Here is a 16,237-nt window from a genome sequence, read left to right on the forward strand (position 1 = left end):
ACATATCTCCATCTGTTTGTTCATTGGAGGTTGAATCAATAGTCACTATACTATCGTCTGACATCATGCTCTCTTCTTCCGATACTGTGTAAGTGGAAAGGTCCATTAGATCGATATCTATTGGCTCCTCTTCTCTCAGTTCGTTACTCTCAAGCATGTTAATTTCCCCAGATTTCTTTCTGTTTTTAGCTGGCTCTGGTTTCTTAACTTTTGCAGACTAGCAGTCGACTGTGGCAGAGTCAAGTTTTTAATGAAAGTACAGCTACTGTTAGATTTCTATTTTGGGGGACATACTTGCTTCTTCTGTTTCTTTACAACCACGTTCTTGTTTGAATTTTTCTTAACGTGGTTTGTCTCTGAGTTTCGCAGAGGTAGATGCTATCCTCGGCATCATTATTATGTCTTCTTTGATTTTTTTGTTAAATATTTGACAAATCATGTATTATTTATTTATGTATTTGTCGCTTGGTACAGCATTGTCTGCCTCAGAGCACTTGAGGGAAGGGGTTACAGAGAAGTGTTTACCATGCACCACATAGGGGTGTTATTCCTACAGCTTCATCATCTTGTTCAAGTGAGGCAATGGTCTGTTATCCATACATGCCAACATTATTCATTCCGTGCAGGAAACGTTAGTTCAGTACTGGCTGGAACTTTGGATTCTGGCACTTGTAGTCCTGGATTTATATTTGGACAATCTAGGACTGTTTGAACACCACCCCATCCGTGCCCCCTTGTGACTGTCTTTTTTTAATATAATGGTTTTGTAGCAGAATGCAAAGTTAAAGCCAGGACTGGACAAGCATCTCCCGGATGGAATGGATAATGGTGGCATGCATGGGTATCAAGACTTCTTGGATGCTTTTGGCGATGGTCAAAAAGTGAACACTGTTGAAACTGTGGGCGTGGGGGCTCTGTTGAACAAGTGAGTCTTGAGCCCACTGTGTAATTGCAGGCAGGAATTTTCAATCAGGCGGTGGGGAATCAGAGTTGCATGAGGTGGAAACATGAGTGTAAAGAGCTCTCCCCTGAATAATTTCTACCCAGCAGAGGGGGTTTCTCTGAGGTTCCGGTTGGCCACATTTAAGCAACAAGCTGGTTGCTGGCACGGTACAGATGGAAAATGTTAGATGGTACCTTTCGATTATTTGCCTTGTGAGTCCTTAGGTGGGAATTCTTCTTCACTGCAGACTCTCCAGGGCTGAACCAATCTGATCAGTCGAAGGCTATGGACTTCAGGACCGAGTGTACATTCTAAGAAGTGACCTGCTGTATGGTCCTGTGCCAAATCATTGCACCATCCATTCCTGGATGAAAGCAGCTCACTAGAAGTGTGCAAACCACCACTGCGCAATCAGCCCTACGGGTGAAAGGCTCATTGGGTCCTAATGATGAATGGCTGCAACGCTGTTCAAAGCACGGACCAGCCAACTCTAGAGGGGAAAAGCTCACTAACCCTCCCCAAACCACAGGCCTCCCATCCACAGGCATGTAAGGCTAAACATCACATGGCATTGAGATCCCAGAGTGAATCTTGCCAAGCACAGTCTGACACAGCCGCCTGGGGATGCTCCGGGCCCCCCGCACTCAGTCTGCTACATGATGGCCCCTCCACTACCCATATAACAACTGGCTCCCTCCCAAAGTCCCCCCACCACCCAACCCCAGCAGCTCTTCATCTCATTGCCAGCTCTTCTTAAGCTGAAGGGCCACCCTTTCACAAGGAACTCTTCCTCCCTGGCTCTACAGTTGCCAGCTTTAGGATTGAAACATTCTCTCGCATGGTGCAAATCATTGCACACACCATCCTAAACGTGAAGGCCTCTGGGACGTTAAGCAAGCCCTCAGGATCTAGAATGGAAAGCCCCAATTCAAGCACTGGCCATCCCGCGCAAGAGGTGAGGGTTTTGTAGTGCTGCAAAGTACTGAGTCACCCATTACTAGAGGTGAAAGACGTGCTTGCCATTCCAAACCATTGATTCATACCTTCCTATACCAACGAACATCAATTCCTATATGGTCCATTGACTGTTTAGTCCCATAGGCGAACGTCTACCTTACCCATTGCTAAACCACTGAATTGAAGTCTAGAGCGGGGCGGCTCTCTTGCCCCCTACCAAACAATTGCAGTCACTTATCCCTTGTGGTTAAAGGTTAAAGGATTTCTGAACCTGTGCCAGGTAATTGACTATACAGTCCTATAGGTGAAAGCATCTAGGCCTCTAGAAGCCATTGGCCACTTTGCTCAAGAGCTAAAAGGATGTGTTACACTTTGCTGGTTCTTTGAGCAATGCACCTTTTGCTATGCTTGTGACCGGATATCCTTCTCAAAGCATAAAAGTATCTTTCTCCCAAATGTGCTCATGTGGTATCTTCAGTTTGCCAGGTGCCAGCTCCTGAAAAGATGTCTTGTGAGGTCCCAGATGGGTAATGGAATTATGAATCCCCACCAGACTTCGGTTCGTTCTTGGGGGATTTCACGCAGCAGAGAAAGGGGTTACTATTTAGGAAATCATTGATATGGGAGGGCACAGGTCTTAATCAAAAGGGTGGTCGATTCTCGGCTAAAGCTGATGACAGGCAGAGGTCGCCCTTCTTACAGATGTGGAGGCTAAGAAACACTAGAGCACAAGTTGAATCGATTGAGGTGCATAGAGTCATAACATTGGCCACCAAATGGATCGGAGGTCCCGGTGTCCCATCAGCATATAGTTTAACGTACAATGCATTCACACAAACTCTACGTATGTTCTGCTGCTGATCGCTAAGAATGCTTGGTGTCACGGCAGAGGCATTTTACATATACCTGCTCCAGCCCAGTAAGGGAGGGGTAGCCGCTGCAAGTCCGACGATCCAGGTGAAGGCGCAGCCCATGATGGCATGACTCTCTCGGAAGGTAAAGCTGCCCAGCGGTTTGCAGATGACCAGGAATCGTTCAAAGGCCACTACTGCCAGGGACCATAGGCCTACCATACCTGCAGGAGGTGGAAGGGAAAGCGAGAAAGAAAGAGAGAAACCGTGATTTAGAAAGACGAGGAAGTATGGAAAACCGGAAACCACAAAAATAAACATGCCTACTTGTAGTAAGAAAGTGAAAGAATTAGTTAGTTGGAGAAAGCAAGACCTCCATTTCCCATGACTCATTAAAGGCCAAAGTTTATCTTCCCAAGTTGACATGCACTTTGGTTGGTTTTGGGGAAAAGCTGTACTGCCATGACCTGCCATAACCAAGAAATGTTGAAGGACACCTTTGAGGCCATACATCAAATCAGCCACTCCTGCCTGAGGTGGGATATGATGAGAATATCATTTAGTCAGTTTCATGATCTAGGTATTCCAGAAGCAATTGCAGCCAACCTAGATGTCAATAACGCATTGTCATTCCAACAAGTAGTAGAAGGAAATGCAATCTTTAGTCAGTTTGCAGAGAGGCTTGTTGCCATGGTCTGCAATCCCCAGAATCCACGGGAGTCCATCAAAGATGAATATGAGATGTTGGCCATTGCCATGCAATATCGAAGATAATGGGAGCCGCAGTCAGACCAGGTTGGGAAAACACTGCCATGATTTACCAACTCAAAGAATCGCTGAAGGTCAACTTAGATTCCTGTGAAACACTGACCCTGCCCATGGGAGGTGGAAGAAAACGACAGCATTAGTGTGGTAGGAGCAACACAGTTCAGCGATGATCACACTTTCCTATGTTGTTCTCTCGCTCTTTCTTCTCTCTCTCTCCCTCTTTCATTATTTATGTTTCTCTATATCGCCTCTCTTACCTTCTTTGAGGCTTAATACCAGCTAGCACTGGGTGAAATGGTAGAGGTTCCTGTTTTCGTCATTGTGTAGTCCAGCTTTTCAAAGGAATTCGCTCCAGATAAGCTCAGTAAGAGTCAAGCCATCGGTCAGGATCCGTGATGTAGGCAGAAAGTTGTTGCGGATTCGCCTCGGGGGCCTGAACGGAGCACACTATGACCTGGATTGAAGCTTATTCAGAGCACTCGTCCTGCCTGAACAAATAGAAGGAGAGACCATTGCAGGTGCCTCTCTGGATTAAGTGGGTGAGGATGGCGTGCGAGTCAATCTCGGATCAGTAAGTGACATCGGCGTCCACTCAAGACACCCCAGCAAGATACGGAAGAAAGATACGACTAGTGGTGTGGAGTAATGAGTATAGAAGACAGAAGTGAAAGCAGCGCATGGTCAGCGGTGCAAATGTACGCAGGATGCAGGGAGAAGGAGGAACGGTGCAGAGAGAGGCAAGCTGAATGCGAATAGGGACAGAAGAGAAATGTCCCTTTGCACAGCCTGACACCAACACTCCCTTCCACTGTGGCAGAAATATTACCTAAAGACTAGCCTTTAGTGTGCCAACCACCAAGAAGACCTGTTTGGTGGAAGACGATTAAGGGCCAAGAAAATTCAACCTTTCACACCTCTGTTGGCTCCTGGCTGGGCAAAGAATGCCCCACACCTTCTCTCCTAGTACACCAGCACCCTTTTTAACTGCCCAGCTTCTTTTTTTATTTTCGTTTATTGAGTATCTTTTGTTTACCCACTGACAAGAAGCACACAACATAGCATAGACAATGTGGGATTGAAGCTTAGGTGTGCTTGGATTGGCAATTAACCTTACGGCTTGGTGGCCGAGGGGAACGGTCACTGAGCGGTAGTAGGCCATCCTTCCGCGGACCGACTACGTCTAGGAATCGAAGCACAACGCCCCATGATGTCCAATTGACATTTTTAGTTCCTTCTCTACAAAGGGAATTTTTTTTAAATTACAGGACGACAGAATTAGAAAAAAATACACACCTTTATTGAAATGTGTTTGCTGTTTTGGCGCACTTTTTACATTTCTGGCGATACAGGCTTGAAATGCATGTATGCCAGGTGCAGCGACCAGCCTCGTGGGTTATGAGCGCTCACAAACACAGTGCGTATAGTTAGCTTAATTGATACCGGGGGTGAGCTCATATATTATATTAGCTCACTGCTTCTATGGTTTATGCTCACAACTCTCTTCACCTGCTCGCCTACCAGGCGCTTTGATGATGTGTGTTCAGGGGTGGGATGACCTAAATGGAACTCCCAGTAGGCCTCTGCACCCTGGGCCTCTTTTGTATGTTGTTTCCACATTTTCCCACAGAAAAAGTGGTGGACTTCCTAAAAATGTGCATTTTGGGGCCAATTTAAACATTATTTCCAGGTGTTCTTGTGCTTCACAGTCCGCCCCTGTGGGTGTTGTTGAGTAATAGAGACCTGGGGTGCCTGGCTAATACTGCCCGGAAGCCTCTTGCAAGGTTTCCGGTCCTTGAGGTCTGGTCGCCTTTGGCCTTCTGTCTCTTTGTGTCTTGCAACGGTCTGGATGCGCGCATTTTCAGTGGGTGATTTCTCTCAGCTTGGAATGCGAGGCACGTGCTCGATTGCGTCATCTAGAGTAGCTACAGTAATGGTCCTGCATGTATTATAGTTCAAAGTCCTTAGTTTGGACATGATGCATTCATTTTGTGGAGAAGACAAATCCAGCGTTCACCCTCTGGTCCCCCCCTCGGCGAGTCCAAGCCTACTTTTCAGCAGCCTTACTGTGCTGTGTGCCTGGGAAGCCGCCGAGTACACAATATGGCCTGGTTGACTTCTACTGTATCCAACTTTGCATTTTCCCAGGCCCCCGTGATACCGCAGCAATCGAGTTCAACGTGCTGCCCCAATCTGTGTGATCAGGCACGTGCTGCCAAACTCATTAGTACTCAGGTGTGCCGTACACTGCTTTAAGGTAACTTGTTTCTAATCTTCTCTGTGCAGTGCGTTTGAAGAGCCACATCGCCCCCACCCTCCACCCCCACGCTCCCTCACGGTTCAGCTTTCTCTTATCTCTTAACTATATATGTTTCAGGGGTGGGTGAAGCACCGTGCACTTAAGATGCGCTTGGCATCCTCGGCGTCAATCTGTGGGTGCCAGCATGCTGTTCGCCAATAATGTCCTGTTTCTGCGCTTAATTGGTAATCTTTGCTAGTGCTCTGAAACACTTGTGTACAGGGGAGTTGCTAGGTCTGGAAAAGACCCAGGGCTAAGCTGGTGTCGGAACTGTTGGGACTGGGGGCTAGCTAGTCTTTTGGCTGTAGCTCCTGAGATTCTATCCGGGGCTACAACCAAAAGATCAGGGGCTATAGCCCCCTTAGCCCCCCCCCTAGCAACGCCCCTGCTTGTGTATGAGCACGATAGAAATAAAATATGAATATCAATAAGTGGCAACGGAAGGGACACTTTTCTTTTACTCTCTGCCGCAGCCACATTAGTAATGTTTAATAATGTGGCTGGGTGTGCACTTGATCAATTCCCCGGCTTCTCCATGACCTGCACCCATTCAGTTAAGTGATGTTCTTATCCTTGTTCCTGGATGATACGTTGCACGCCTGTCATGCACCTGTTCCATCATCCCTAGAAGGTGCCTATTGTTCCTTGAGAGGCACGAATGCTGCTTCTGGGTGAACACTTCAGAGTAAATGGTCTGTATCGCCTGGAAAGCCGGGAGTGTGGGCGGTTGGCAGTAGTTTTTGTAGGCCACCTGAAAGTCCTTGATACGATGGCCATGCCTGGACCTGCCCAGCACCAGCCTCACCATCACAGCCCCATCCTTGCACCTCCAGCCCCTGCACCATCCCCCATACAATGGTGGGTGTCCTCCTCTGGCTTCTTTTGCACTCTGTGTACCTCCACCCTTCACTCAGATCGATCGGCAGGTTCAGACCTCTGCTGCTTTCCTGACTCCATGGTGTCATTGGTGACAGGTTGGTTGGGCCAATGACCTTTTTCCTACTGCTTGGTGTCGTTCAGTGGCAATGCCTCATTCAAGATGGCCTCCAGCACTGGCAGAGGTATTGGCGCTAAAGAAAAGACGTCTACAGGATGTCCCTGACAAACGGGAAGAATGCACCACAGCATCAAACCTTCCAATAGCAGTAGAGAATCAAAGAGGCACTTGTAGCGGGAAGTCCCTTAATGAGGAGCTGTTTAAGCTGGTCTTTTGATGAATGCAAGCTTTTAGGGGCGTATGGTCCGCTGCTTGTTGTAGAACCTGCTGGTCTCCATTTAGAGATCGGTGCCATGGAAACAGATCAGATGTTGGCGACTATTGTGTTCAGAAGTAAACCAGCAGTAAATATGCACGTGGCCATCTCTCCCTCGGTTTTAGGTGTTGCAAAGGCCATTGTCACATCAGTAGACCCATCACGCAAACGCCTATGCATCACGCAAACGCCGTATGCTTCTCTGTTTGAAATGCTGCCATGCTGCGGTGAGGGTTGACCTTGGTGGCGTTGATTTACACTCCCCAGGGAAGGCATCAAAATGGTGTGGCGCCAAGCCTCCCTGAAGGCCCCATATAGGCCAAAAACGGTAGGCTTCAGCAGGCAATACTTTGCCAGGTGTGAATGGCTGGGAGAAGGATAGAGCAGCGAAGGGAGGGCAGGCTCAGCTCAGAAGCGATTTTGAGGAAGCTGGTGCCATGAGAGAGTGGGGTTTATCGGATGAAGGTTGGCTTGTTTCTGTGTATAGCATGGGATGCCTTTCCAAATGCCATTGCAACCACAGTTGTCATGTTTTGTCTGTAGTGCATGTCAATATGCCCTAAGCATCCTTGGGGATCTAGTTCTAGATCTTTAATGAAAGAAACAAAATGCAGCTTTGATAGTCTCTGCTGCAGCACTGCCCAAAAGCATATGATGTCGACTTCCTGTCTCTTTGACTGTCCTGTAGCTCCCATTAGCAGCATGATTTTTGAACAAGCATACACAGTAACTCTAGGAGTTTCCAACAGCATATAGAGCAGGGTTGTCCAACTCCAGGCCTCGAGGGCCTGAAACCTGACGGGTTTTTCATGATATCCCTCTTTAATATTCATGAGGAAAAATATGCATACATTTAGAATCATTGTATGCAAATTTACCTCATGAATATTAGTGAGGGGTATCATGAAAATCCAACATGGATCCGACCTTCAAGGGCTGGAGTTGGACAACCCTGATATAGAGTATCCTTACTCTGGGTTTGAGTGGTTCCCTCTTCTTTTTTTTTTATTTTTTGTTATTGTGCATTTTGGTTAAATAAAATAATCTTAACACAAGATTAAAAAAGAGCATTTACAATATCACATGATAACATAATACGGTCACAGATCCATTCTACTTATTACATCATAAAAACATCAAATTTAATTTTTAAATGTAGACACATACAATACAATATACCCCAACACATCAACTGTGGCATATTAGGGGGCAACCCAAGGTAAAGCGCATCATGGAGCGCCCACCGGGCGCCTTACCACCTCTTTCCAAACATAATAGGCTGCCCCTGAAATCACTAGGGAATTTGACCCATATAGCGCAGACCAAAATTGGTCACCTTGGATGTTGTCACAGTCGGAGACCAAACTTGAATCTGCCCTGCAATATGTATGGACGAGAGTGGTACATTGAGTCCGTATGTGACGGCTAGGTTCAATATGCTTACCTCAGAGCCGAAACAGCCGCTTCTCGAGAACCAAACCAGCCCAGCTCCCAATATATTCGTAGGTTGGTAGGATGTTTAAACGTAAGCATATCATGGAGTCTCTCATTTTTTGGAAGCAAGGTCTGGTCATGCCATAGTTAATGGGTTGGGGTATATTGTATTGTATGTCAAGTCGGTGCATGGGCCATCCTTTTCGACGGCCTGCTGTGTGAACACGGTATATCGCTGCTTCACAGAGAGTCTTCTTGTTTTTGAATTTACTGTATAATAACAGTAGTTTAAATCAAAATGGGTAATATTTACTAAAAAAATATATAATGAAAAAACCGCAGTGAATAAATAAAAACAATAAATAACACTAATTATCAACACCCCACACTTATTTGCCACACCCAAAATAAGTGCAGTAAATAAAAACACATCTAATAAAAAGCAGGGAATACATTAAAACGATAAAGAAACCATTAATAAATAATCCACGTGTAAAATCTATTGTTGAATAAATACATTAACAATAACAGAAGAGGAGCATGTCAAAACCCAGGACCTGGCCGATTGAGGGCGTCACTCAGTTGATGAGGCATTCGCCCAGTTGATGAGGTATCACCCGGTTCAAGCTCTGGTCCATTGTATATCTTTTTTTATTTTTTTATATTTACATATTTATTCGAATTATAAGTATAAGAAGAGCCCAAGATCAAGACACACGATTGGGCAGAAACAAGTTGGCAACAATGTGGGACCCCGCCCTGGTATAGTTGAAAGGGAAAAAGGATATTGGACCTACCCTAAAAAAGCGGCTTTCTACATCTTGCCAAAGATCCATAAGAGGATGAATAATCCACCAGGGAGACCCTTAGTGGCGGCGATTGATTCACTTTTAGAACCACTTTCGGTGTATGTTGAATTTTTTCTAAAACCTTTTGTTGGCCAGATGCCATCATATGTGAAGGATTCAGGAGATATGATTAGGATAATACAGAACCTAACCATAGAAGACAATGATATTCTAGTCACCATGGACGTAGAGTCCCTCTATACTTCCATTCCACAGATAGAGTGTCTGGAAGTTCTAGGCACATTTTTGAATAAGAGACTAGAACCACATGTTCCACCTACCAAGTTTATACAAGAGTGTGCACGTCTAGCTATGACTGAGAACTTCTTTCTATTCAAACAAACGTTCTACAAACAACGAAAGGGAGTTAGCATGGGGGCAACTTTTGCCCCAGATGTGGCAAATCTGTTCATGGCGGATTATGAAGAGAAATACATCTCTGGCGTATCAAGCCAACTTAAGCAGCAAGGAGATCTGTATAATGGTATACGGGCTTGGCATAGATACATTGACGATGTGTTTCTAATATGGAGGGGTACAAATGAAACACTGAACCAATTCCATGAATGGCTCAATACCTGTGATAATAACATTAAATTCACGATGGAATGGGACACAGAGCAAGTAAGTTTTTTAGATCTACTTATCAAGAAGTCGAATACCAAACTTGTTACTACTCTCTATCGGAAGCCAACCGACAAGAATACCCTCCTGCACTATTCGAGTTTTCATCCGGTGGGCCTACGCCAAAATTTGCCCTACGGACAGTTTTTGAGGATACGGAGGAACTGTACAGAGAAGGACGAATATAAAAGACATGCAGAAGTTCTGAAAGCTAGGCTACTGGACAGAGGCTATCCCCATAAACTGGTTAAGAACAATTTAAAAAGGGCGTTGAATAGGAACAGAGGTGAATGCCTGCTACTGAAAGAAAAGAAACAACAGGATAGATTAGTGTGCGTAACAACCTTTAATCCTGTTAGTAATGAAATTAAAAAGATTGTGAACCGCAACTGGGACATAATTAAACAATCAGGAACTCTTTCAAAAAAACCTAATTTTGCCTTTAAGAAAAATCAGAATCTAAGGCAACGTTTGGTACATACCTACAGAGACTCTAATTTTGAGCAAACTATACTGAATCAATGGGGTTTACCCCCTATAATTGGCCACTATAAATGTGGCAATTGTGTGTCCTGTCCACTGACAGAGACCAAACATGAATTTAATTATGGTTCGGTAAAATGGCAATTAAAGACGCATACTAATTGTCGCACTAAGAATGTCATTTACATTATTAGTTGTCCTTGCAAACTGATGTACGTGGGGAAAACGACTAGAGAGGTGCGCCAACGTATAGGTGAACACCGGAGCTGTATACGGAATAAAGTGGCTGATAAGCCACTTGTGGACCATTTTAATTTGAAAGAACACAAAGATACTGACCTAAGATGGTTTGCGTTACAGACTGTAAAATTGTCTAAAAGAGGAGGGGATATATCCACTATGCTCCATAAACTAGAACAACGATGGATATATCGCCTTGATACAGTCAATAAAGGCCTCAATATTTCGGTGGAATGGGGAGCCCTCATTACATACTAAGGAGAATTGATTGACCCAGATCCTTTGTTAATACATGAACTATAGTGACTTATTGATGATGACCCTTTAATTGCACAAGTAGCGATATTACCGCATTTGCACACTAAACAGAAAGGATTAATCCCTATTCAATGCAATAATTGCACAAATATTGACATCACCGCATTTGCACCCTAAAGAGAAAGGATCACTCCTTATTCACTGTCAATGCATGAATTGTAGTGATTGATTAATGATGACTTTTATATTGCATAAGAATTGACAACATCGCATTTGAGTAAACTAAGACACGCATTATCATACCATATGTATATATAAATATATATCCATCATGCGGGTGGATCCCGTTAGGGATAGGCACCATATACAACAACAGCAAGTGCGTTCATCTACGAACATCTGAAAAAATGATAAAGATAAATAAATCCCCCTTCGAGGTTCATGAACGAAGTATGGCATCTACGATTGATTTTCTGTAGTCCCTTTTCTATTGCCAGTATGACTACGATGTGAGCCATCCACCTATCTACTTTAGTCCCCTCTCTAGCGCGATTGTGATTATGACGCGAGATTTAAGAGACACGCGTCGCGGTACCACAAACAGCGCCGGAGGAGAGAGAACCAAATCGAACACTGCGGACGTTCGGAAGTGACAAACTGAACTGCAAGGTAATCGCACGAGCGATGACTGTCACTCTGGGGCAAAAGAACTAACCACAGGTTGACCTAATGCGAGGAGTGGCTGGTGAATGGGAGGGTAAACATAGGCTTGGCTAGTAGACTAGGGGCGTGTCATAGAACATCTAAACACGGGAATAAATTGCAGACTTGAAAGGGTCGGTTGTATCTATACGTCTAGACAACACAGAAGGGAGGTAAAGTGTGGCCTTGTGCAAGATTTGTTGCTACCATGTCCACATTTATTTATTTATTTATTCATTTGTTGAATTGCAGAATTGTTCAAAATATCGACATCATGGTCACTACACTAAGCTGCTGGCTGTGAAATACCTTCGGATTTAGAATCTAACCTTAGCTACCTGTAAGTTCCATCCCGCTTGCACATCTAGAGATATAGTCTAATATTTACTCCCTGGTAACACTCTCCCATCTCTCTCTCCCCCCCCTTTTTTTAGGTCTCCCTTTTTAGGCAACTATCGGAAGTGTGAAGAACCCCCCTTGAGGAAAAAGGGCCAATTGTATTGTATAAATAGAGGGAACCATTTGGATTCCATGTTAAGTAAGTATCACGTTCTAAAAATAGAACGGTTTGTTTGTTTGCATCTAGGTTGGTGGGTAGAACAAGACGGCCATTAATCTAAAAAATGCAAATAGGATTCATCCAGGTAGTAATATAAGTGGGTGGAAAGGTAATCACTCACGGATATTGCACTATGATTACTTTTGAGAATCATATTTTCACATTTACTGTGTTCCAAATAAGAGGGAATAGCCAATATCGAATGGATTTAAAATTTGTTTTAAATGCTGTGTTAGTCTTTAGCGTTCTAAACTTTTATATTGTATTTTAGGTGGTGATACTCACCCTACTTGATCACTGTGGGAATAAACAAGCTCCCATTAATCTTGTCCTGAAGAAGGTTGTATCAATTGAGGGTCGACGAATATTGACGTCCCGAAAATAGACAACTGAAACACGTGTAGACTAAAGTCTGCGTGATAAACACACACAGACGGAACCATCAGAACAGTGGATGGAGGACTATTGTGGAATTATGTTAATACAACAAGAGGCCTTTTTATATAAGGCTAAAATATAAATGTTAGTAGTGTGTTCCAAAAAGTAAAAACAGTATGAATGGTAGGAGTGAATCAGTCTGAGTTGAATTGATATTGAATTGTTTATTTAAATGTTTTAAACATTATATACGAATTGTTTATAAAAATAAATACATTTTCGAAATGAAATTTGAACATTTATTGGTATTTATGAAAAAATAAATGTACTAAGCGGCTATTCCCTGTCCGTTAGGTCCAATATCCTTTTTCCTGGTTTTGAGTATATGACGCCTGAAGGACCTTGGACTACAAGCAGGCACCCCTTTTGTGTATAATAGTTGAAAGGGAGCCATTGCCCCACGAAAGCTGTGCAGAGACTCTGGGTCTGAGAACTGGTCCAAGAGGCAAAACCAAGGAAGTGGAATTACAAATGCTGTAGAAAGCTGTGGTGTGTGGCCCTCCCAAGTGTGTTGCCCCTTTAAGGGAATGTGTCCCTCCCATGTGTATTGCCCTTTTCCCATGGGCCATGACTTTGTCATGGCCCAAGCTAATAAAAGGAGGCCCTGCAGGCACGTGCACCGGAACGGCTGCCGACTCCCAAAGCGGAATGACTGGTCCGTCTCTCATTTAGGCCTGCAGGCCCATACCGTGTGAAAACGGGCTTGCAGGCCATGATGCTGTGGGACCCTGGAGCCAGCAAGGCGGCAAGGGGTCTGCATGGTCATGGGTATGGCCCACCCTGCCCCCACTAAAGACCTCCCCGGCAGCCATCCAAGGTGCTGATGAGACACAGCACCCCTGGGGCCTGCTGGGGGCCCATAGCAGGCTCCCATATAATAAAGGCCAACACAAAGTAGTGGCAAGAACCCAATGGCTATGACATGGTGTTCATGAATGAGGAAGAGAGGCTGGGAGTGGCCTGGAGCAAGATGAACTTTGAGAAGCGGGCAAAGAATGCATATGAACTGGATGCTGGTAGATGCAGCCTGGCAGTTCACCAAATGAGCACCCAAAGCTGCCAGAGAGATAAGAGGAACTAGATGCTGGAAGCTGCAGACATTACTGCAACTTCCCAAAGGAGTGCACATGGCGGTAACGTATGGCAAGGAAGCAAATGAGAGCTGGATGCTGAGAGTTGCAGTCTGGACACAAGTCTAATTTTAGGCGCAGGAGAGCATAGCAAGGAAGTAGTGGTTCTAGCCGTCCCCAAGGAAAGTGTGCAGTGCCGAGGAAGCCTCAAGGGAACCAACGTGGAACATATCGTAGAAGGCGCTTAGAAAGTGAAATGCAAAATGGCTCGGGCGCTGAGGGAAAGAAAATGGAAGTAGTGGCTATTGCACATGCTAAAGCAAGCATCTCTGCTGACGGGTCTCAAGAACCAAGGTGAGCTGTCTTAAGGGAGCAACAGCACATGCACTACCCGGAAGGGTGCAAGAAGCACAGCGAAAGAAAGAATAAGCAAGATGTGGTTCTAACACTTCACAAGGCAAACATGTGCCACCAAAAAGCCTCAAGAAAACCAAGGTGAACTGTCCTAAGGGAGTAAAAGCACATGCACTACCCGGAAGGGTGCAAGAAGCACAGCGAAAGAAAGAATGAGCAAGATGTGGTTCTAACACTTCACAAGGCAAACATGTGCCACCAAAAAGCCTCAAGAAAACCAAGGTGAGCTGTCCTAAGGAGCAAAAGCACATGCACTACCCGGAAGGGTGCAAGAAGCACAGCGAAAGAAAGAATGAGCAAGATGTGGTTCTAACACTTCACAAGGCAAACATGTGCCACCAAAAAGCCTCAAGAAAACCAAGGTGAACTGTCCTAAGGGAGCAAAAGCACATGCACTACCCGGAAGGGTGCAAGAAGCACAGCGAAAGAAAGAATGAGCAAGATGTGGTTCTAACACTTCACAAGGCAAACATGTGCCACCAAAAAGCCTCAAGAAAACCAAGGTGAACTGTCCTAAGGGAGCAAAAGCACATGCACTACCCGGAAGGGTGCAAGAAGCACAGCGAAAGAAAGAATGAGCAAGATGTGGTTCTAACACTTCACAAGGCAAACATGTGCCACCAAAAAGCCTCAAGAAAACCAAGGTGAACTGTCCTAAGGGAGCAAAAGCACATGCACTACCCGGAAGGGTGCAAGAAGCACAGCGAAAGAAAGAATGAGCAAGATGTGGTTCTAACACTTCACAAGGCAAACATGTGCCACCAAAAAGCCTCAAGAACCAAGGTGAGCTGTCCTAAGGGAGCAAAAGCACATGCACTACCCGGAAGGGTGCAAGAAGCACAGCGAAAGAAAGAATGAGCAAGATGTGGTTCTAACACTTCACAAGGCAAACATGTGCCACCAAAAAGCCTCAAGAAAACCAAGGTGAACTGTCCTAAGGGAGTAAAAGCACATGCACTACCCGGAAGGGTGCAAGAAGCACAGCGAAAGAAAGAATGAGCAAGATGTGGTTCTAACACTTCACAAGGCAAACATGTGCCACCAAAAAGCCTCAAGAAAACCAAGGTGAGCTGTCCTAAGGAGCAAAAGCACATGCACTACCCGGAAGGGTGCAAGAAGCACAGCGAAAGAAAGAATGAGCAAGATGTGGTTCTAACACTTCACAAGGCAAACATGTGCCACCAAAAAGCCTCAAGAAAACCAAGGTGAACTGTCCTAAGGGAGCAAAAGCACATGCACTACCCGGAGGGGTGCAAGAAGCACAGCGAAAGAAAGAATGAGCAAGATGTGGTTCTAACACTTCACAAGGCAAACATGTGCCACCAAAAAGCCTCAAGAAAACCAAGGTGAACTGTCCTAAGGGAGCAAAAGCACATGCACTACCCGGAAGGGTGCAAGAAGCACAGCGAAAGAAAGAATGAGCAAGATGTGGTTCTAACACTTCACAAGGCAAACATGTGCCACCAAAAAGCCTCAAGAAAACCAAGGTGAACTGTCCTAAGGGAGCAAAAGCACATGCACTACCCGGAAGGGTGCAAGAAGCACAGCGAAAGAAAGAATGAGCAAGATGTGGTTCTAACACTTCACAAGGCAAACATGTGCCACCAAAAAGCCTCAAGAACCAAGGTGAGCTGTCCTAAGGGAGCAAAAGCACATGCACTACCCGGAAGGGTGCAAGAAGCACAGCGAAAGAAAGAATGAGCAAGATGTGGTTCTAACACTTCACAAGGCAAACATGTGCCACCAAAAAGCCTCAAGAAAACCAAGGTGAACTGTCCTAAGGGAGCAAAAGCACATGCACTACCCGGAAGGGTGCAAGAAGCACAGCGAAAGAAAGAATGAGCAAGATGTGGTTCTAACACTTCACAAGGCAAACATGTGCCACCAAAAAGCCTCAAGAAAACCAAGGTGAACTGTCCTAAGGGAGCAAAAGCACATGCACTACCCGGAAGGGTGCAAGAAGCACAGCGAAAGAAAGAATGAGCAAGATGTGGTTCTAACACTTCACAAGGCAAACATGTGCCACCAAAAAGCCTCAAGAACCAAGGTGAGCTGTCCTAAGGGAGCAAAAGCACATGCACTACCCGGAAGGGTGCAAG

The 16,237-nt window shown here is 45.1% G+C and overlaps 1 protein-coding gene across 1 annotated transcript in view; it reads right to left on the reverse strand.

The window, feature by feature from the left end:
• LOC138567333 (blue-sensitive opsin-like) overlaps positions 1-16,237 on the reverse strand; it is a 198,066-nt gene that overhangs the window by 136,913 nt on the left and 44,916 nt on the right. Inside the window, exon 2 of the mRNA XM_069645431.1 lies at positions 2,807-2,975. Coding sequence (XP_069501532.1) covers positions 2,807-2,975 — 169 coding nt within the window. The remainder of the gene's footprint in view (positions 1-2,806; positions 2,976-16,237) is intronic.

Source organism: Ambystoma mexicanum, chromosome 2p (assembly GCF_040938575.1).
Source record: "Ambystoma mexicanum isolate Mex_15411 chromosome 2p, UKY_AmexF1_1, whole genome shotgun sequence".
NCBI classification, from domain to species: domain Eukaryota; kingdom Metazoa; phylum Chordata; class Amphibia; order Caudata; family Ambystomatidae; genus Ambystoma; species Ambystoma mexicanum.